Source organism: Chiloscyllium plagiosum, chromosome 10 (assembly GCF_004010195.1).
Source record: "Chiloscyllium plagiosum isolate BGI_BamShark_2017 chromosome 10, ASM401019v2, whole genome shotgun sequence".
NCBI classification, from domain to species: domain Eukaryota; kingdom Metazoa; phylum Chordata; class Chondrichthyes; order Orectolobiformes; family Hemiscylliidae; genus Chiloscyllium; species Chiloscyllium plagiosum.
Window position 1 is genome coordinate 82,832,788 of NC_057719.1, and position 23,707 is coordinate 82,856,494.

Below are 23,707 nucleotides of genomic sequence, written 5' to 3' on the forward strand. Positions count from 1 at the left end.
TCCTGCCTTACATTTCTACTACTGCGTGTTTTACATTAATTTTAAAAGATGTGTCTATGGATTTACATAGATATTTTTGAGGGATGTTGCTGTCTTGAAGCTTTACTTGGTCAGGATTTACTGGGTTATGCATGCCTCTCGATTATCTGATTAACTGGCCACCACCTAGGCCCACCAGTGCTGTTTGCTGTACATGTGTGGCTGCTGTGCTGAGGGTACCACCTGTAATTTATTTGCAGAGCTGTATTTGAATGACTCCGTACCGTACCTCGACCAGCCCCCCACACCACTGGAATTCCAACGAAACTGGTTGTGTCCCAACAAGCCCTTCATCCTGAGAAATGCTATCAATCACTGGCCAGCTGTCTCCAAATGGACAGTCCCCTACCTGAGGTATGCTTTTGACCCTTCATTAGTTCTTATCCTTTGCTTTTACCTGAATTCTTCTCGTCCATTAATTCTTCTCTGGACCATTTCATTTTGACTTGCAGCCTCAACCACTATTTTGTGATTGCAGGTTAGCGCTTCCCAAAATGAACCAAGGACGCTCTTGTGTGCAGCCTTGGTCTTCAGGCAAGGGGTTGAGGGAGGTGTGGTTGAGAGCTTGTTTCTTCTTTCCTCAAGTTCTACAAATTGGTTCATATTTGGTTCAAAGGACGCAAGGTATTTGTTTTTCTTTTCTCCACTCGCCTGTGTTGAGAACATTGTCCAGAACAAAGCATTGGGCCCCATCCACTGCTGTTCAGTAGCAGCACGTGCACCATCTACAAGATGCACTGCAAAAACTCACCGAGTCTCCTTAGTCCAAACCCACGATCACCAACATTGGTGGCACAGTGGCTCAGTGGTAAGCACTGCTGCCTCATAGCTCCAGGCATCCAGGTCCCTACAAGTCATCCCTCCAATCCTGGCAACATCCTTGTAAATGTTTTTTTTTCCAATTAAAAACATCTTTCCTGTAGCAGGGAGAGCAGAATTGAATGCAATATTCCAAAAGTGGCCTAACCAATCTCCTGTACAGCTGCAACATGACCTCCCTACTCCTGTACTCAATGCACTGACCAGTAGAGGAAAGCATACCAAATGCCTTCTTCACTATCCTAGCTTCCTGTGACTCCACTTTCAACGAGTTATGAACCTGCACTCCAAGATCTCTGTTTGACAACATTCTCCAGGATCTTACCATTAAGTGTATTAGTCCTGCTGTGATTTGCCTTACCAAAATCTAGCACTTAACATTTATCTAGATTAAACTCCATCTGCCACTCTTCAGCCCAGGAGGTCTCGTTGTACTCTGAGGTAACTCTTTGTTGTTCCCCCCTACACCAAAGATTTTGGTGTCATCTGCAAACATAGTAGCCATACATCCTATGTGAACATCCATATCATTTATATAAAATGACAAACAGGCCTCCAGTCCATAAAGCAACACTTTCTTTGTTGTCCCCCCTACACCAAAGATTTTGGTGTCATCTGCAAACATAGTAGCCATACATCCTATGTGAACATCCATATCATTTATATAAAATGACAAAAATCAGTGGATCCAGCGCCAATCCTTGCAGCACACCGCTGATCACAGGCCTCCAGTCCATAAAGCAACCCTCCACCACCACCCTCTGTCCTCTACCTTTGAGCCAGTTCTGTATTCAAATGGCTAGTTCTCCCTGTATTCCATGAGATCTAACCTGGCTAACTAGTCTCCCATGGGGAACCTTGTCACATGTCTTACTGAAGTCCACAGAGATCACATCCACCACTCTGCTCTCATCAATCTTCTTCATTACCTCTTCAGAAAACTCTTATCAAGTTAGTGAGACATGATTTCAGACACACAAAGCCATGTTGACTATCCCTAATCAGTCCTTGCCTTTTCAAATCCTGTCCCTCAGGACTGCCTCCAACAACTTGTCTACCACTAAAGTCAGGCTCACTGGTCTATAGTTCCCTGGCTTGTCCTTACCACCCTTGTTAAACAGTGGCACCACATTAGCAAACTTCCAGTCTTCCAGCACCTCACATGTGACTATCGATGATACAATATCTCAGCAAGGGGCCCAGCAATCACTTCCCTAGCTTCCCACAGAATTCTAGGATATACCTGATCCAGTCCGGGGGATTTATCCACCTGCATTTTCAGACATCCAGCACTGGCTCCTCCGTAATATGGATACCTTTCAAGATTTTGCGATGTGTTTCTCCAAGTTTCCTATCTTGCATATCCTTTTCCACAGTAAAGAATGATGCAAAATACTTGTTTAGAATCTCACCGATTTGCTGAGGTTCCACGCATAGGAGTTCTTGCTGATCTTTGAGGGGCCCTATCCTGTCCCTAGTTACTCTTTTGTCCTTGATGTATTTATAGAAACCCTTTGGATTTGCCTTAACTTATTTGCCAGAGCTACCTCATGTCCTGCTTTTTCCCTCCTGGGGTTTCCCTCTTAAGTGTAATCCTACTGCCCTTATACTCCTCTAGGGATTTACTTGATCGCTGCTGTGTATACCTGACATATGCTTCCTCCTTTTTCTTGACCAGAACCCCAATTCCTCTAGTCATCCAGCATCCACTACACCTAGCAGTCTTGCCCTTCACCTAACAGGGACGTTCTATCTCTGGATTCTTGCTACCTCATTTTTGAAGGCTTCTCACTTTTGAGCAGTCTCATTATCTGCGAATATCCACCGCCAATCAAATTCTGAAAGTTCTTGCTTGGTGCTGTCAAGTGCTCAACTTCGTCCCTACATCTGGTCCTACCCTCCCTGCAGGTGCCTATTAAAATCTCCTCAGATCTCATTAGGTGACATAGTGGCAAATTCTGCTTGCTATCGCTCTCGTTAAGCACTTTGGAATGTTTTGCTTTGTCAAAGATGCCATATAAATGCAGGTTGCTGTGGTAACATTGGGATGTTTCACCTTCAGAGAGGTGGTTGGGAAGCACAGGGTGAGCGTGGCGGTGACCCCCAACGGTTACGCTGATGCCGTGTATGAGGGTCGGTTCGTGATGCCTGAGGAACGGCAAATGCCATTTGATGACTTCCTGGACATCATCGAGAGGAAGCGGGCTGCGAGCGGTGTGTTTTACGTGCAGAAGCAGTGCTCAAACCTGATCGAGGAATTCCCTCAGCTCCTGCAGGACATAGAACCCCACATCACGTGGATGAGTGAGGCACTAGGTGAGTGAGGAGTGGTGGGCTGCAGCTTACCTTACTTGCATGTCGCTTGTCAGCAACTCTGCTGATTATCTCACGTCAACAGTCATTGAGATAACGTGTTACAGTTCTCTCCTTATCTCAAACCTGTTCCGGCTTGTTCTCTTGTTGCTAAAATGATGGCAGCTGTATGGATGCAGCCTTTGTGGGTGTTAGGTGCTATAGGTACCGAAGGTGAGACTTTCACTGTGGGACCCTGATACATTGATTGCTGTCGCTGAGACGTGAAGGTGGAATCTGCGCCCCCCCCTCCCGGCAACCAGACTTCAGGTCCGGCTGGGGACTGCTGCAGAGCTCACGTGCCCTAAGGTAGCCCTCTGTGGCTCATGGAGTTAGAATCCCTCCAGGGGTATGTGACCCACCTCTCCTTTCCTGGCCCCAGAAACATAAGCTGATGCCAATCTCTGACGGCCAACATTTGGGGGAATGCTGGCAAAATGGAAATGGTCCCGGTGACCCAGTTTCATGGTCAATGGAGCAGCAAGGACTTGTGCTTTGACCAGGATGGAGGCCTGAAGATTCAGGCTGTTCTCTGTCAATAGGCTGATGGCTGACCACTCTCTAACGGCTGGGTGTGCTGTCAGACCATTTATTTTCTCCCCTTTTGTTTTAGGGAAGATGCCTGATGCTGTAAATTTCTGGCTGGGGGAGTCGACTGCAGTGACTTCCTGTAAGTAACTCAAGCTTGTTATTCATGTAAGTGAGCTGTTCGGACAGTGAAGAGGTGGGGAGCGGGGGTCATGTCAACTGACCTGGGAAAGCAAGGCGACCTGTTGGGAGAAGTTAATGTAAGAAAGCCGAGTCAGCCAAGACATATTTTTACACTGACAGTAAACCTATCTCCAGTTATCATTTAATCTCCAGAGACATAATTCCATTGTAGTGTTGTGGGTCTTGATTTGCAAGTGTTGTCCATACATCTAGCCCTTTGCTTGCACACTTGCATTGACGTTTTGCTCAGCATAAACACACAATAGGCTTCTGCTTTGTTTCCCAGTGCCTCGTGACGTGCGATAACATTCCCAACCACTGATCTGTGGTGACCCATCACAGTGTAATTATGTAATGAGCTTGGTGTGCTCGGTTTTATGAATTATCTTCCCATGGACAGAGTGTAAATCGGTCTCAGTACCTCTCAAATGTTGCTGCTCTGTCAATTGAACCGATTTGAGGGTCATGGCTGTTTTCTCTGGAGAGTCAGAGGAGGGTGACTCTTGAGGGTCGGTACAAACTCGATGGTCCAAATGACCTCTTTCCGCTCTGTAGGCATGCTCTGATTCTTCGGTTCCGGAAAACATTGTCTTTGGTTCCTGTTATAAGCTCCATGCCTGAGCCCTTTACTCTATCCCTCTTTCTGCCAAGTATCTGCAGATGAACCCGATGTGCCCTACAAGTTTATTTTTATATTCATTGACTGGATGAGGGCATCACTGGCTAGGCCAGCATTTATTGCCCATCTCTAATCGCCTAGAGGGCAGTTCAGAGTCAGCCACGTTGCTGTGGGTCTGGAGTCACCTGTAGGCCAGACCAGGTAAGGATGGCAGTTTCCTTCCCTAAAGGACATTCGTGAGCCAGATGGGTTTTTCCAACAATCAACAGTGGATTCATTGTCTCATTAGACTCTTAATTCCAGATTTTTATTGAATTCAAATTCCACCATCTGCTGTGGTGGGATTCGAAACTGGGTCCCCAGACATTACCTGGATCTTTGGATTAACAATCGAGTGATAATTTCACGAGACCATCGCCTCCCCAAGTGTATTTCCAACTACTACTTTGCTTCATCACCAAAACCACACTCCTGCACAATGCCAGAGTCCGCCCCATCTCATCTGACCTGCTCCTGAAACGTTCATCCCTGTCACTTTTCCCTGTAGACTTGACTATTCCAATGCCTCCCATGTTTTAACCCATGTAAACGTGAATTGCTGCAGCCCCTGCTGCTTGTATCCTAATTCACAACTTCCATTTATCTATCACCCAGGTGGTTGCTGATCTGCATTAGCTCCTGGTCCAATTCTAAAATTCCCATCCTGGTTTTGAAAACCTTTCATGGCTTCACCCCTCCTGATCCTTTGTAACCTCCATCACTTTTTCAAGATACCCCTCTCGTACAGTTCTGGCCTCCTGAGAGTCCCTGAACTTTAGTTGCTTCACCAGTGGAGAAACTTGTCACTTCAGCTTTTTCCATCCTCAGCTCTGGAATCTCCTCCCCACTCCTTCCTTTCTCTCTCCTTTCAAGATATTCCTTACTACTTGGACAAACTGTCAGCCAAATATCTTAGTATCCCCTTAACGGGAGGGGGTGGGTCTGTGCCTGATATTGTTCAATAATTGTTCTTGTGGAGCACTTTGGAACATTATACCATGTTTGAGGTGGTACAGGTTATTGTTTCTCAGTAGGAGATTCACATCGTAAGTAAGACTTTTACTGATACATGTGGATATGTATATTGACATATTAGGAAGCCATCAACCGTGGATAATTGACTGTGTGTGTTCTGTGATGACGGAGTCTGTGCTGGTTGCGATTATATCCATTGCTTGATGTGTCTGCACTGGATTTCCTAATTTCCTTTGTGCCATTTTACTGACTCTTATTTCTAAACTTTGTTTCAGTGCATAAAGATCACTATGAGAACCTGTACTGCGTGGTTTCTGGAAAGAAGCACTTTATCCTCCTCCCTCCCACTGACAGGCCCTTTATCCCGTATGGTAGGTCAGGCTTTCACAGCACTGTCCCTTCCCTCGGAATAATCTAGCTGCAAAGCAAATGAGATTAGTCCGTCTGGGCCATTGGATAGAGCAGTTCACTATTCGGTATGAATTGACATTCCCATTTGAAAGTGTCATGTGCTAACTAATAGCAAAATGAAAATAGATATGGAATTAAGTTGGTTTTCATTGTTTCTTCAAACTTTCTTTGGTGAAAGTGTAGCAGTGATTAGATATGCATTCACATTAAACCATTCCCAGTAATTGGAACACTGCACTCCTCTTCCTCACTCCTATACTAGCTAACATTGTTAGTGATTCTCAAGTTACTTCCTCCTACCTTGTCTGCTGTCATCCACCTGCTCTTTTAAAAACAAAATGTCCTTTCCGCGGTAGCAAGCCCTATTTCCAGCTTCAGTTGCCTCAAAAGCCCTTGAACATATTATTGCTTCCCAGATCCACACTCAGTGTGTTCTGTATTTTCACCATTGAGTGGTTCACTCAGGTTTCCGTCACTGCCACAACACTGTAATTCCCTCAACCTAAGGAAAAAAAAAATCCCTCTCAACCTCTGTGCGGTTTCTAATATTGCATTCTCTCCTCTGTCCTCCAGCTCAGTGGTACTGACCTGAGAAAGCTAATTTTCCATCTGCAGTAATAGCTGACCTTCCTGCCTCTTCACCTTTGGCTGCAAAGAACCTCAAGAAGCTGCTCTTCCTCCTCCTTTACCTAACTGCTGCACATTTAGCAGAAGGTGTGGGGTCAAGCTTAATGTCTGTGCTGGCAACACCAATTTAACCTCTCCAACACCTCATGGTCCCAGCGCTGCCTCTGTTGACTGCTAGCCCAACATCCAGTTTTGAATAAGCTGCACTTCATTTTACTTAATTGTTGGGAGGACTGACCGTGGCAATGGCCCCTCCACAGAGTGGTACCCTCCCTCAGACTGAAGCAAACTGCTTGTAATCTCAATGGGCTTTTGAATCTGAGTTGTGCTTCTAATCCAGTAATGTCTCTATCACATAGAACATGCATAATATTGATCTGGAGATGCCGGTGTTGGACTGGGCTGGACAATGTTAAAAATCTCACAACACCAGGTTATACACCAGGTCATTCCTGAAGAAGGGCTTATGCCCGGAACATCGATTCTCCTGTTCCCTGGATGCTGCCTGACCTGCTGCGCTTTTCCAGCAACACATTTCCAGCTCTGATCTCCAGCATCTGCAGACCTCACTTTCTCCTCCAACACCAGGTTATAGTCCAACAGGTTTATTTGGAAGCACTAGCTTTCGGAGTGCAGCTCCTTCATCAGGTGGTTGTGGAGTATAAGATCTTGAGACACAGAATTTATAGCAAATGATTACAGTGTCATACAGTGATATATTGAACAAACCTGGATTGTTAAATCTCTCATCTTTGAGAATACAGGTTTGGGTTCATTAATATTTAAATCCCAGAACTTCTTTTAAATCGAGATAACTTAAAGTTTTGCAACAAAAAGGTGACATCTGAGCTCAGACACAGCATCAAAGGTGTGAGGTCAGAGTCTGTCTGTATCCCAATCATGGGTCAAACTGGTTCTATTTCCAAAGTGGAATTTACAAAATATTACATGGATTGACTGCCTGCAGATTATGCATTTTTGAGCAAACTGGAATGTATCTGCAAATATACCTCACACCTTTAATGCATTATCTGAGCTGAGATGTCACCTTTCATTATAAAATCTTGTTATCTCGAGAAGGTGACTTGAAAGAAGTTATGGGATTTACATATTAATAAACCAAAACCTACAGTCTAAAAGATGAGAGACTTAACAATCCAGGTTTGTTCAATACATCACTGTATGACACTGTAACCTTTTGCGTTAAGTTCTGTGTCTTATTATCCACGACCACCTGATGAAGGAGCAGTGTTCCAAAAGCTAGTGCTTCCAAATAAACCTGTTGGACTATAATCTGGTGTTGTCATTTTTAACTTTATCCATAATATTGCACAACTTTAATGCAGTATATTAGACTAAGTCTTGTAAAGTGATGACTGTAACAGTCTGTGCTGTCATAAAAGGGAGTGTCAGACAGATGTGATTGGAATGTCTAAGAGAAAATAGCATGGAAAGAAACTAGTACAGGGGAGTGTTCTTAACTGTAAATATTTTAGAGTACAGGAGTTGGGAGGTCATATTGCAGCTGTACAGGACATTGGTTAGGCCACTGTTGGAATATTGCGTGCAATTCTGGTCTCCTTCCTATCGGAAAGATGTTGTGAAACTTGAAAGGGTTCAGAAAAGATTTACAAGGATTTTGCCAGTTTTGGAGGATCTGAGCTCTAGTGAGAGGCTGTACAGGGTGGGGCTGTTTTCCCTGGAGTGTCAGAGGCTGAGGGGTTACCTTATAGAGGTTTACAAAATTATGAGGGACATCGGCATGGACGGGTTGGACTGAAGGGTCTGTTTCCATGCTGTACATCTCTATGACTCTTAAGTGTTATTTAGGTAGCAGTCTTTAAGAGTGAGTAAGTTACTCCAACCCAACAGAGCAATAATGTATGGTTGCAAGTGAAAAACCTATACTAGAAAGTTTTCAACAAATTTCAAGACTTAATCAGGCAGAAAGTGGTTAAAGATATTCACTTAATTTCACACTGCACCAGATGTTACGGTGAAGTCAGACTGAGAGCAGGTCAGTATGCAATGGTGAACAGTGTGGGCAGCTACATAGGTTCTGCCATCTGATCTAGGTTTGCCGATCAGTAATCAGAAGAGAGAAAGACAGAAACTCTAAATCCCAAAATAATAGCTACAGTTGAATTATACAGACTTAAAAAAAAGGGAAAAGCAAAGAAAGGAGATGTGTGGCCTGGAAAGCAATTAATAGTGGCATCTAGGACTAACTGTTGCAGGTACTGAAGGGGTTAGCATGGGCATGGAAATGATCCTGCCAAAAATACCCACTACGATTGGTGCAGAAATATGTGGCATTTTCAGGCTGTAAATCACTGTTTAAAAAAGAACAGACAGAACGTTTAAGAATAGGTTTTAAAAGTATTTTAAGAAAGAAATAGACTTTTCACAAGATATTGAGCTACCTTAGTAGAGGTTAAAGAAATATTTGGAAATTATTGGAGGGCAGAGATTTTGGGCACCCTTTAAGTTAAATATTGGAGCAGCAGTTTCAAATCTTTTAGACTGTTATGGACCAGACCAGATCGCCTCAAAGTATTTTTAAGAAGGTGGCCTAGATCCTAACTTTTTCTTATTTTAAAGGCAGATGTGAAGTGTGTGTTCCAGATGTGATGTGACTGCTCAAACTACTTCACATAAAGCAAAACACAATCTATTTAAACACTGTAGATAAATAACAAACAAAGGAAAAAGGAACTAAAAATAACTGGATAATAGATAGAATACCTCTGACTAATTAACTGTCCCGATATAGTTACATTCCGTAAACACCACCTTGGGAGAAAGGCAAATTCAGACACAGATTCTTACATGCGGTTCTCCAATCCAGGAGAGGGAAAAAAAACGTCAAGAAATTCCAGAGAAAATCGCAGCCAGGAATCATTCACTGAAGCCTGTAACTCTTCTGAGACCCCAAACAGCTGCTGACTGCTGCAGCTAAACAAAAACACTAAAACCTGGTCTGTAAGAGGCGGTCATTCCCGTTCAAGCTGCTTCCATTGTTGCAGTGTATTTTTTTTAAAAAAAACCTAAAGGCCTCCTAAGTTTTTTCCTTGAGCCGTTTTCAGTAGCTGGTTCGTCACCTCCGTCTTTACAACCTCTCTTCAAAACAAAAAGAGCCCAGCACAAAATAACCTTTTTAAAGTGATAGCGTCACAAGACACTGGACCATGGTTAAACGTGAGAGTGCTTCGATCATCCTGAAAGCATCTACACTGATCCGCAGGAATAGAGCTGAAGGGTTCTGGTAGAACCCTTCCTTAAAAAGCACAGTATTTACTGCAGTGCTGTACATAATCCAAGATCAGAATAAACCTTTGGTCTCAGAAGAGCTCACAAGTAACGTGTCAAGAATTCTAAACTTTATATAAAGATTTGATATGCAAGGAAAATGATACTTGGTCCAAACATGAACTTCTAAGTAGAAAGGCATGTATGGAATGGGATCCAGTTTACAAAGGAGAAGAAATGAAGGAGCCCAATCAGGAGACTTACGAGCTGAACTTCTGAAGTTACTTACAGGATTTGAAAGCTAAAGAAACAGCATATTGCATAACATTAAGTCCAGAAGGGAAACCAATATGCTTACATATTCCAGGAAGTCTGCACACCCTTTATTTCTAAAGGGAAGACTTAGTGATCAAACAAGGAGTCCTTTCACCTGTAAAAGAGCTGACAGCTTGATATTCGGGATGGAGTGACAATGGCTCCAAAGGCAGACAGAAATCCAATCAATAGTATCAGTGGGTTAGAGTTTCGCAAAATTAGGGAAGATCTCAATGTTCTCTAAACTGGACTCTAATGGCAAGTTCGAGCAGTATTGCTAGGAGAGGAATCCATGTTCCTCGCAACTTTTACAGCACCATTTAGAAGATTCTGTTTTAACAGATTGCCCTTTGGAATTATTTCAGCACCAGAGACTTTTCAAAGGAAAATGTGTAATCTTTTAGACAAAATTTCTTGCCACGACCTGAGCGAGAGCTGTGCTGAGAAGAATACACAAGGCAGGATTTCCGCACAACATTGTGAGAGTTTACCCAAACAACAATCAAAGCTTTTGGTGACATTGTAAATGCATCAGGAATTGAGTGATCCATTGACTATCAAGAGTTCAGATCCAGCTCCAAGGAAGATCACGGAGTTACGGTGATCCTCGGTGGATCCAGTGGCAAAATTTCTAAGAAAATAAGTTGAACCCAATGGAATCTAGTTGTTACTCAAAGACTGAATGGTGTTGGGAAGAAGCACATCAGAAAATCATGTGAAAATAAATAACAAGATTAATGTTATCAGAAACATTTGCACATGTGAATTATATACCACAAAACCACACCCTCTCACAGACACTCATAACCCTACATTTTACTTTGCTCAAAAACTGCATCAATCCATGTAAGATTCTGTGAATCCATTTCTTAGATTAGAATCAGTTTGACCATTGTGGCACAGATATCCTCAACAGGGAGTTAACACCTCCAATACCTTATCTGGGCTGACATGACACCAGTTGTTAAAGTTCACTTGAGAATGTAACTTGTAAAAAAAGGTTTTGCGATTTACATATGAAAGAACTGAAACCAACATGTTCGTTCTAAAAGATGAGAGACTTAACAATCCAGGTCTTTTTCAATATATAATTTGAGTCACATCACACTGTAAACGTTTGCTATAAATTCTGTCTTCCAATCTTATTCTCCACAACCACCTGATGAAGGAACAGCGCTCCGAAAGCTAGTGCTTCCAAATAAACCTGTTGGACTATAACTTGGCACTGTGTGATTTTGAACTTTGTACACCCCAATTCAACACCGGCACCTCCAAATCATAGCTTTTTTTTGAGCAGACACATCTAGCTGCTGATTAGTCAAGCCCAGACTGCCAAGGCATATGCAACTGAGCAGTTTGACAGGACCACCTCCTAGTCACCAGGGAATGCTCTTACTGTCTCATGCTATAGCTCCATCATGATCCAATTTTTCCCCATTTCGTTGGACTTTTATTGCCCACCCCTCTTGTTGGCCAATTCCTGCTCATGGTACAGCAGAAATTGGAAAATTAATAAACAGAACATACAAACTAGGATCAGGAGTAGGCCATCTGGCCCTTTGAGCCCACTCCGCCATTCAATAAGATCATGGCTGACCTTTTCGTGAGCTCAGCTCCACTTAGCCACCCTCTCACCATAACCCTTAATTCCTTTACTGTTCAAAAAATTATCTATCTTAGCTTTAAAAACATTCAGTGAGGAAGCCCCAACTACTTCACAGGGTGGGGAATTCCACAGATTCACAACCCTCTGGGTGAAGAAGTTCCTTCTCAATTTGGTCCTAAATCTGCCCCCTGCTAGTTTTAAGACTATACCATCTTGTCCTAGTTTGGAAATGAGAAGCAACCCCTGTCTCCCACCATAGTTTTAACTGGTGTAAATACTGCATATGGGGACATTGCTGATGTCTTGCTGAGTACTAATGTAACATTAAAACTTGGGCTAGTGACTGAAACTGAGGTCTGTTGTTTTTGCAGAATTCTTCCAGCCTGCAACATATAAGGTGAATGAAGATGGTTCTTTTGATGTGGTAGATGTACAGAATGCAGAGAAGGTAAATACCCTATTACAAGGGCTAAAAAGGAAATTCGATGAAAATTTGTGCATCTTTCAGTTCAATTTCCATTATTGTAGAAACTTAGTTTCCCATCCTCCCATTCCCATGCTGTCTGGTTTGCGATGCAGACTGATCCTAACAAGCGTGGGATCAATATCCATGTGTATTGAGGTCACCATGAAGAACCCTCCTTCTCAGTCTCTCCCTTTGCCTTAGGTGTGGTGATCCTCTGGTCAAATCACTATTAGCTGCCTCTTTCTAATGAGAGGACAGCCCTATTGTCCTGTGGGTCTATTGTGACTTTCCATTTTTTTTTGTTTGTAAAAACCTGGCTTTTGAGTTGTTGTCAGTCCCTTTTGTAAAGGATAACCTGGAATTGCCAAAAACAGTACTCTGTGATTCTGCCCTCTCATCTGCGTTGCTGAGAGATGCTTTAATCTATTCTTAGCGTCTTTTCTGAACCACAATACAGAAGTTGTTCGCTGAACTAAGCCTCAAACATCTCATTGAATGCCATTGGACAAAACTTGCCATCTCACTCAGTGGTTCCATGAGTGCCTGTTGTATGAAATATAACATTGCATGCCTCATTCTGGTTCAGATTAAGGCAAAATTCATAGAGGTGGCTGAAAGATCTTTAATTGAGTAAAACGATGAAGCCCATGTTTGTAGTCAGACTGATATTTTAAAGTGAAATCTTAAATTATGATATTAAAACACTCAGGTTACTGGAAAGTGAATTGGCCAAGTTAATATTACAATGAGGCTTTTCGCCTTCATTTTAAAAGCCATTCTATTTTTTGCTTGCGTTTGCTGCTTTCTCAATATGGGTCAAAGGAGATAAGAAAGGCTCATTCTATGAGATAAATGTTGGGTTCAGCTCTCCTTGTGGGTTTAAAAGGGCAAGAATGTTTTTCCCAGTCCCAAAGAGCTCTCCAACATTAGTAGCAATTAATAAACTCTCCACGCCCCGAATCCCAACATTTCAGCCCCTCTGACACTATTCGGCCATCCCCAGCCATCATTTGCACACTCCAAATACCTTCTGCTCCCTGATGTGTGCACCAAGACATTCCTCATGTTGCTTTTTGGGCCGTACATCTGGGTAAAATTGTAATAATCATTGTAAAAACAGCCATGACATATCAGCACCAAAAATATGTCTCCTTATTGTTAGTTGAAAAACTAAGTTACTCCAGGGATACTACGTGCCCAAAGAGCCAAGCTTCCATTCCACCTCTAACCTCTGAGAGTTCCTGTTCCTTTAGTCAGCAGGAGTAAAAATCCAAAATGATTATCACCTCGACTGGGCATTCCTTTCATAGACATTGAAAGACTAAAGAAACATTCATAGAAACTCTGAGCAGGTGTAGGCCTTTCCACCCTGTGAGTCTCCTTCACCGTTCACGATGGTGATGGCAAATCGCACCTCAACACCACTTTCTCTCCACCTGAAATGGAATAGAAATGTGCCAGGAAATAGTGCACACCAGCATAAATGTTTGAAAACTAATTTTTTTTGGCTCAGATTGTCTAACTCTTATAGGGCCTGAATATTTTTGGTGCCGGAGCCAGTCCAGTTCATTAATTCTTCAGTTGGCTATTGTGATGGAGGGAGGTACAGGTGAAACATGAGGAAGCTAGGAGTGAGAAAGAAAGTCTGGGGGAATTTTACATCCAAATGTCAGGAGAGTTTAAATGTGAGTGATTTGAACATGTTTCTGCAGACAGCAAGTTTGAATGAGATGAGAAAGATTTGGAATTGACTTTTCTAAAAAAAAGAAGTTTCCTGTTCTGAGGTAACCTTGCTTACTATCTCAGCAGCTCCACTTATTCTTTATGTGGTGATGGTAGCATGAGATGTCCTACATCCTCTTCATTATCACCAACTACCATTTGTGAGATTCATAGAATAAAATCCCTACAGTGTGGAAACAGGCCATTTGGCTCATCATGTCCACACAGACCCTCCGAAGAGCATCCCACCCAGACCCACCCCCCTACACTATCCCTGTGAACCCTGCATTTTTCCTGAACACTATGGGCAATTTAGCATGGCCAGTTCACCTAACCTGTGCATCTTTGGACTGTGGGAGGAAACCGGAGCACCCAGAGGAAACCCACACAGACACAGGGAGAATGTGCAAACTTGACACACACGATAACTCGAGGGTGGAATTGAATCTGGGTCCCTGACACTGAGCCGCTGTGCCATGTTAAACACGACTAAACATTTCATAACATGACAAGTTATAAGCAGTGTAATTTTGTCTTATTTAAAACTTGCTCAGCATTTGGATCCCTTGTTAGTGGACTTCTGTACGACAACCAAGATGGTTGTCTTGGCCTCTTGATTCTTTCTTTCTTGTAATGTGGTCGAATTGTAAAAATTATAATGCAATGTGTGCCAGTGAGGCCTGCTCCAGTAATGTGGATAAAGTAGAGCCATTGTACTGCGTTGTTTCAAACTCAGTCTACTGCACCTAAATTGGATCAATGTCAGTTGTGAAGTGCTCTGTTTCTCTTTACCCACCCTCCATGTACTGCAGCTGTTCAAGAATATAGTTCACCATTCCTGTCTCAATTAGGAATGGGCAATAACTGCTGGTCTCGCCAGCAATACTCACATACTGTGGACATATTTTAAAAAAAAACAAATTCCTGTCCATTTCCTTGGCAAAATCTTAATCAGAATCCTTAGGTCCTCTTATTACAAAATCTTGGCCAGAATACACTGCCAGAGAGTTGGTTTCAGAAACTATCAGAAGATAACTTGTGTAAAATTACCACTCTTAACTCTCTGGTTCAAGCTAGCAAAGGTTTTATTTGAGAATATGCAAGAGAGAAGCCCATCTTGGTTACTTCTTAGAATAGAGATTTATGATTGTGCAACTTAAGCAGGATTCTCATATCTTAACCTGTACCCTTGGGTCTGCTAGTTCCCATGGTAACTCAGCTGCCTTGCCTGGATTCACACTTCCCGATCTCTTGCTCTCTCTCTCTAGTAACAACTAATAATATGCTTACACAGGCTATTAGTGTTAAAATATAAAAGAAATTGGACATAACTGCAACATTGATTTCTCAACTACCTTGCATTTTAATTTTATCCTTATTAACTCTATTTGATGCTGATAATGGTGTTTGGAATCAGACAGCTCCAAGAGAAAAGCCAAGGATAGAATATGGATCTCTTTTAACATAGTCATCTCTGCATAGTGACAAGGGTAGACCATTCAGCCTCTCGAACCTGCTTCACCGTTCAATAACATCATGGCCAATCTGTGGCCTAACTCTATATGCCTGCGTTGAGCCCATGTTCCTTGATATCCTTGAAATTTGTCTATCTCAGATTTAACTTTAACAATTGAATTAGCATCAACCGCCATTTGAGGAAGAGAGTTTGAAACCTCCTCTCCTCTTTCATGATCCTGGTATTGAAATCAGACATGGTATGGCTGGGAAGCTGTTCAATCTGAGAGAGCCAAGGTCTCCAAAAGCATTCTTCAGAGGTTGTGTTTGCTGAGAACTGTGCAAAGGCTGCCAGTTCAGAATCCAATATGCAATGTAGCATAGATTTATTCTCTAATAAATGTGATAATGTTAGCCTTGTATTCATAAGACCATTGGATATAGGAGCAGAATCGGGCCATTTGGCCCATCAACTCTGCTCTGCCATTTGACCATAATCAATTTATTTATAGAGTCATAGAGATGTACAGCACAGAAACAGACCCTTCGGTCCAACCTGTCCATGCCGACCAGATATCCCAACCCAATCTGGTCCCTCTAGCCAGCACCTGGCCCACATCCCTCCAAACCCTTCCTATTCATACACCCATCTAGCTGCCTTTTAAATGTTGTAATTGTACCAGCCTCCACCACTTCCTCTGGCAGTTCACTCCATACACATACCACACTCTGTGTGAAAAAGTTGTCCCTTAGAATTCTTTTAAATTTTACTCCTCTCACCCTAAACCTTTGCCCTCTAGTTCTAGACTCCTCCACCCCAGGGAAGAGACTTTGATCATTTATCCTATCCATGCTCCTCATGATTTTATAAACCTCGATAAGGTCACCCCTCAGCCTCCAATGCTCCAGTGAAAACAGTCCCAGCCTGTTCAGCCTCTCCCTATAGTTCAAATCCTCCAACCCTGTAAACATCCTTGTAGATCTTTTCTGAACCCTTTCAAGTTTCACAACATCCTTCTGATAGGAAGGAGACCAGAATTGCACGCAATATTCCAACAGTGGCCTAACCAATGTCCTGTACAGCCGCAACATGATCTTCCAACTCCTGTACTCAATGCTCTGATCAATAAAGGAAAGCATACCAAATGCCTCCTTCACTATCCTATCTACCTGCGACTCCACTTTCAAGGAGCTATGAACCTGTACTCCAAGGTCTCTTTGTTCAGCAACACTCCCTAGGACCTTACCATTAAGTGTATAAGTCCTGCTAAGACTTGCTTTTCCAAAATGTAGCACCTCACATTTATCTAAACTAAACTCCACCTGCCACTCCTCAGCCCTTTGGCCCATCTGGTCAAGATCCTGTTGTAATCTGAAGTAACCTTCTTCGCTGTCCACTACACTTCCAATTTTGGTGTCATCTGCAAACTTACTAACTGTACTTCCTATGCTCACATCCAAATCAATTGTATAAATGATGAAAAGTAGTGGACCCAGCACCGATCCTTGTGGCACTCCACTGGTCATAGGCCTCTAGTCTGAAAAATAACCCTCCACCACCACCCTCTGTCTTCTACCTTTGAGCCAGTTCTGTATCCAAATGGCTAGTTCTCCCTGTATTCCATGAGATCTAACCTTACTAATCAGTCTCCCAAATATATATACATCCTGTCCTTCAGGATTCCCTCCAACAACTTGCCCACCAAAGATGTCAGGCTCACGGCTCACTCTATAGTTCCCTGGCTTGTCCTTACCACCCTTCTTAAATAGTGGTACCACGTTAGCCAACCTCCAGTCTTCTAGCACCTCGCACCTCACCTGTGACTATCGGTGATACAAATACCTCAGCAAGGGGCCCAGCAATCACTTCACTAACTTTCTACAGAGTTCTATGGTACACCTTTTCAGGTTCTGCGTTTCAAGACATCCAGCACTCCCTCCTCTGTAATATATACATGTTTCAAGGTGTCACCATCTATTTCCCTACATTCTATCTCTTCCATATCCTTCTCCACAGTAAACACTGATGCAAAATACTTGTTTCGTATTTCTCCCATCTCCTGCCGCTCCACACAAAGGCTGCCTTGCTGATCTTTAAGGGACCCTATTCACTCCCTTGTTACCCTTTGTACTTAATATATTTGTAAAAAGCCCTTTGGATTCTCCTTAACTCTATTTGCCAAAGCTATCTCATGTCCCCTTTTTGCCCTCCTGATTCCCCTCTTAAGTATACTCCTACTTCCTTTATACTCTCCTAAGGATTCACTCGATCTATCCTGTCTATACCTTACATATGCTTCCTTCTTTTTCTTAACCAAACGTTCTTGTACACACTTAAGAAATTCCTCTCCATCTAAACCCTTAACATTACGGCAGTCCCAGTCTATGTTTGGAAAGTTAAAATCCCCTACCAAAACTGCCCTATTATTCTTGCAGATAACTTAAATCTCCTTACAAATTTGTTTTTCAATTTCCCGCTGAGTATTAGGGGGTCTATAATACAATCCCAATAAAGTGATCATCCCTTTCTTATTTCTCAGTTCTCAGAAATAACTTCTGTGGATGTATTTCTGGGAATATCCTCCCTGAGTTCAGCTGTAATGCTGTCCCTTGTCAAAAATGCCACTCTCTCCCCCGCCTCTTACTATCCTTCCTGTAGCATTTGTATCCTGGAACATTAAGCTGCCAGTTCTGTCCATCCCTGAGCCACATTTCTGTAGCTGCTATGATATCCCAGTCCCATGTTCCTAACCATGCCCTGAGTTCATCTGCCTTCCCTGTTGGGCCCCTTGCATTGAAATAAATGCAGTTTAATTTATTAGTCTTACCTTGTTCTCTGCTTTGTCCCTACCTGCCCTGAATGTTTGAATGACCTCTTTTCTCAACTGTACCAGCTCGATTGATCTCTTTGCTCACTACCTCCCTGGGTCTCAGCCCCCCCCCCCACATCTCTAGTTTAAATGCTCCCGAGCAGCTCTCGCAAATCTCCCTGCCAGTTTATTAGTCCCCTTCCAATTCAGGTGCAATCCATCCTTCTTGTACAGGTCACATCTACCCCAGAAGAGATTCCAATGACCCAAAACTGTGAATCCTTCTTCCATACACCAGCTCCTCAACCATGCATTCATCTGCTCTATCCTCCTATTCCTGCCCTCACTCGCTCGCAGCACCAGGAGTAATCCAGATATTACTACTCTCGAGGATTTCCTCTTTAAATCCCTGCCCAACTCTCTGTAATCTCCCTTCAGAATCTCATCCTTTTCTCTTCTTATGTCATTGGTTCCAATGTGTGCAGTGACCTCCTGCTGGCCCCTCTCCCCCTTGAGAACATTCTGCACTCTCTGAGACATCCTTGATCCTGGCACCAGGGAGGCAACACGCCATTCTGATTGTTCACTGTCAGCCGCAGAAACGTCTGTCTGTGCCTTGGACTATAGAATCCCCTAACACAAATGATCTCTTGGAACCCTCGTTGCATTAGAGCCAGTCTCGATACCAGAAACTTAGCTGTCCTTGCTGCATTCCCCTGAGAATCTATCACCCCCTACATTTTCCAAAACAGCATACTTATTTGAAATGGGGATAGCACCATCAGCCTACCTCTCTTTTCCTGGAGTTAACCCATCTATGTGACTGCATCTGCAACTTTTCTCCCTTCATATAACTGCCATCCATCACATCCCCTTGTTCTTGTAAATTCCTCATTGTCTCTAACTGTCACTCTAATCAATCCATTCGATCTGATAGGATTCGTAACCAATGGCATTTATTGCAGATATAATCCTCAGTAACCCACAAATTCTCCCTAAACTCCCACATCCTACAAGAAGAGCATATCACTCTACTAAAGGCCATTTTTGCTTCTTTCAATCTACAGACCCAGAAAATAGCATTGTTTTATTCCTCTATAAAACACTGCTCCAGGCTAACTTAATACTTTTGGCTTATATTTTTAAGTTTAATCAAGAGACATATCTTAATAAAAAATACTATTTCTTAACCCCATTCTTTTGCCTTCTTCCCATAGCCCTTGATCCCCTTACCAATCAAGAATTTGGTTTTAAATGCACTCAGTGACTTAGCCCTCTGTGTCAATGAGTTCTACAGGTTAACCACCCTCTGGCTGAAGAAATTCCTCCATCTCAGTCCCATGACTCTGAGGCTGTGCTGTCAGAACCTACCCTCTCCTAAGAGTGGAAACATCTCTACTTTATCCAGGTCTCTCAGTATTTTGTAAGTTCCAATCAGATCCCCCTCATCCTTCTAAACTCCATCGAGTATAGATCCAGAGTCCTCAACTGCTTCTGTTATGACAAGCTCTTCATCTTCAGGATCATTCTTGTAAACCTCTTCTGGACTCCCTCCAATGCCAGCACATTCTTTCTCCAGTACTGCTCACAATATTCCAAATGCAGTCTGATCAGAGCCTTATCCTGCTTCAGCAATACAGCTTTGCTTTTGTACTCTTGCCCTCTTGAAATGATCGCTAATATTACATTTGCCTTCCTCACTGCCAAGTGAACCTGCATCTTAACGTGAAAAGAAAATAGACTACATCTCTATTCTTTCGACCAAAGTGCATAACTTCACACTTTTCTGCATTGTATTTCATTGCCACTTACTTGCCCACTCTCCTAGCCTGTCCAAGCCCTTCACTAGCCTCCCCACTTCCTCAATGTTACCTGCCCCTCCACCTGTTTTGTCATCTGTAAACCTAGCAACAATGCCCTCAGTTCTTTCATCCAGATTGTTAATGTATAACATGGATAGTTCTAACACGGACCCCTGTGAAATGCCACTAGTCACTGGCTGCCATCCTGAAAAAGACCCCTTTATTTCTACTCTCTGCCTTCTGTCAGTCAGCCAATCCTCTATTCATTGCCAGTACCTTGCCCCTAACACTATGGGCACTAATCTTATTCGGCACCCTCCTGTACATTGCCTTGTCAAAGACCTACTGGAAAGTCAAATAATCAAGTCCACTGGCTCTCCTCTTTAACTTGTTTGCTACCACCTCAAAGAATTCTAACAGATTTGTCAGACATGACCTTTCCTTAATGAAACCATACTGACTCAGCCATGTTTTACCGTGCCCTTCCAAATACTCTGCAAACTTATCCTTAATAATGAACTCCCAAATCTTACCAACAGCCGAGGTCATGCCAATCGACCTATAGTTTCCCATCTTCTGCCTCCCTCCCTTCTTAAACAGGGGTTTGCATTAGGATTTTCCAATCCATTGGAACTGTCCCTGACTCCAGTGATTCCTGAAAGATCACCATTCATGCCAGAACGAGCTGAGCACGAAGCAAACTGAAGAAATGTACCAGCCTGCTCTGGAAAAGCTCTATCTCAAGCCCAAAGTTTCAGTCCATGGCCAAAATCTGTCACGAAGTTTGTCTATTAAGAAAACTTAGGGAGCAGTAGTCCTGTACACTCTGCTGTAAGTGAGACACTTGGACTGTGTACCAGTTTCATGCCAAGAAGCCCAAACACTTGCACTTTAGTTCCCTTCAAATTCTGCTGAAGGTTAGATGATAGAACCACCTGATACCAAGGGCTTGCCTGAGTAAGCGTGTCACACATCCACATCATGAGAAAGTCACAACAAATTTGAGCTGGTCATGTGGTCAGAATGCCTGACTTTCACTTACCAAAGCAATCTTCAAAGAAAGCTAGAGTCTGAGTGTGCTTTAAAGGAAGTCCAACAAGGATAATCTGACAGGTTCACTGAAGAGTTTGGATATCAACTTTTTTGAGTCCTGGTCAAAGCTTACAGGGTCACTGCATCTGGTATGACCAAATAAAAAAATGGTGCAGCCTCCTTTAAAAGCAAATGCGCAGAGAAGGCAGAGAGAAAACACGAGAGGAGGAATTTCTGACCCAGCAACTCGTCCAAAACTTAAACATCCAGAACCCTACAAAACACCCTAGCTGACACATGTGGTTATCTTTATCTTGAAGAAGAAAAGACCATACCTCATCACAATGTCTAATTATCTCGTAAATGACTCCACAACTCTGTCCAGTCTCCATGTTCATTCCTTTATTTTGAATCCCAGTGGATCAAACCTTAGCCCGGTCATTCCGACACCAAATTTTAATAGACCATGGAACATTCCATTCATCGTTGAAGACCATACGAAATAGGAGCGCCTAGAACCATTCAGTAGGATCAGGCTGATCCTTCACTCCTCACATCTGCCATCCCACCCTTTCCACGTGACCCTTGATTCTCCTGCTGATCAAGAATCTATCTCGCCTTAAAATATATACAAGGACTCTGCCTCACAACTCTCTGTAGCAAGAGGTTTCGAAAGACACTCAACCCCCAGTGAAGAAATTCTCCTCATCTCAGTCCTTTTTTTTATTAGATATTTTTATTAGAGATTTAACATTTTTACAAGTTTAGAAAAATAAACAAAACTCTCAAATACAAACATTGATATACAATTAAATCAAATATACAATAGCCAAAATTTAACAAAAGAAAAAATACCAAAAAAGAAAAAAAAGCAAAACTCAACTGTCTACTAATCTAACCTACAACTAACCAGAGTGTATATTTAAGTCTCTTACATGCTTGGAATGTGTTAACATCAAATGTAATAAAACCCGTATTCGTGTGGGATTCCTCTCCTAAGAGGCCCCGGACCAGCCAGGTTTGTAATCTCAATTAAATAAAAGCCCTTGTTAGGATAGCCGAGATATCTGTATTAATGTAATTCAAGAACGGCTGCCATATTTTATAAAATAATTTGGTCTTTCGGTGTACCATATTTGTAAGGAAGTCAAGGCGAATACATTCCATAATTAATCTGTGCCAATTTGAAAGTCCAGAGGTGCATAGGGGGATGTTTTATGTGAATTACCCTCATTTTGCTGCATTATATTCCAAGCCTTGATTGTATTTAGTATTATAGGGTTTTTACAGTGATCTGTAATGATTTTCCTCTTGTCTGAAAATAAAAGGTTAATAAGTGGGTATTTTACTTGAGAGGCCTCGATGTCCAACCAGATTGATTGTGGATCAGACAAGACTCAATCAGCTATATAACTTAATAGGGAATTTAACTGATATTTCCTAAAATCTGGGAAGTCCAATCCTCCCCTTGCCGGTGGAAGCTGTAGCTTCTTCAGCTTAATGAGGGGCCGCCTATGATTCCAGATAAAGGAACTCAGCCAGCCATATAATTTACATAAAGCCGTCCTCGGCAGCATCACCGGAAGCATTCTCATAGGATATAGGAGACGGGGCAGGACATTCATTTTAATTAGTGCTATTCTACCCAACCAGAAAATTGGAAGGTCTCCCCATTGCTGGAGGTCCTGCCTTATCCTTTCCAATAAATACACAAAATTAGCCTTATACAACTGACCAAATACTGGAGTAATAAAAATGCCTAAATATAAGAAACCCCCCAGGGACCAGCGAAAGGGAAAAAGGGAACCGTCCGCTAAGCGGGGTATCACAGCAAGGCCACCCATTGGCATAGCCTCCGATTTTGAAAAATTAATTTTATAGCCTGAGAATGCACTAAATGTATTAATAACTTGGATTAAGCGAGGTATGGACATCAAAGGGTTACTGAGGAATAGAAGAACATCATCTGCATAAAGGGTAATTTTATGTTTACCTGTACCAATCCTTGGGGCCACTATATTAGGATCAGCTCGTATAGCATCTGCTAGTGGTTCAATTATTAGCGTGAATAACAATGGTGAGAGGGGACATCCCTGACGGCAGCCCCGACCCACACTGAAGCTATCCGAGCCTAATCCATTGGTAACCACAACTGCTTTGGGATCACTATACAATGTTGAGACCCATTTGGTAAACACCTGTCCAACACCAAACCTCTCCAATGTGTAAAACAAATATGACCATTCGACCCTATCAAATGCCTTTTCCGCGTCTAATGAAACCACTACTCCTGGTATCTTTCCCTGATGACAAGCTTGAATCATATTCAGAACCCTTCTAACATTATTGGATGATCTACGGCCCTTAATAAACCCCGTCTGATCCACCTTTATAATATGTGGCAGTATCCTTTCTAGTCTCAGTGCTAACGTTTTAGAGAGGATTTTAAAATCTACATTTAGCAAGGATATTGGTCTGTATGATGCACAATCTTCTGGGTCCTTTCCTTTTTTAAGGATAAGAGAAATATTTGCCTCTTTCAGCGAAGGCGGGAGACAGCCCTGACTATATGCATAGTGATACATGTCCATAAGTGGACCAACCAGTATTTCTGTAAATTCTTTATAGAATTCAGCTTGAAAACCATCTGGGCCCAGC

At 42.5% G+C, this 23,707-nt stretch overlaps 1 protein-coding gene across 2 annotated transcripts in view; it reads left to right on the forward strand.

The window, feature by feature from the left end:
* The window catches only part of ivd (isovaleryl-CoA dehydrogenase), a 112,888-nt gene that overhangs the window by 3,198 nt on the left and 85,983 nt on the right, over positions 1-23,707 (forward strand). For both annotated transcript variants that reach the window (XM_043698211.1, XM_043698214.1), the window contains exons 2-6: positions 240-393; positions 2,921-3,174; positions 3,824-3,880; positions 5,830-5,925; positions 12,134-12,210. In XM_043698211.1, coding sequence (XP_043554146.1) covers positions 240-393; positions 2,921-3,174; positions 3,824-3,880; positions 5,830-5,925; positions 12,134-12,210 — 638 coding nt within the window. The remainder of the gene's footprint in view (positions 1-239; positions 394-2,920; positions 3,175-3,823; positions 3,881-5,829; positions 5,926-12,133; positions 12,211-23,707) is intronic.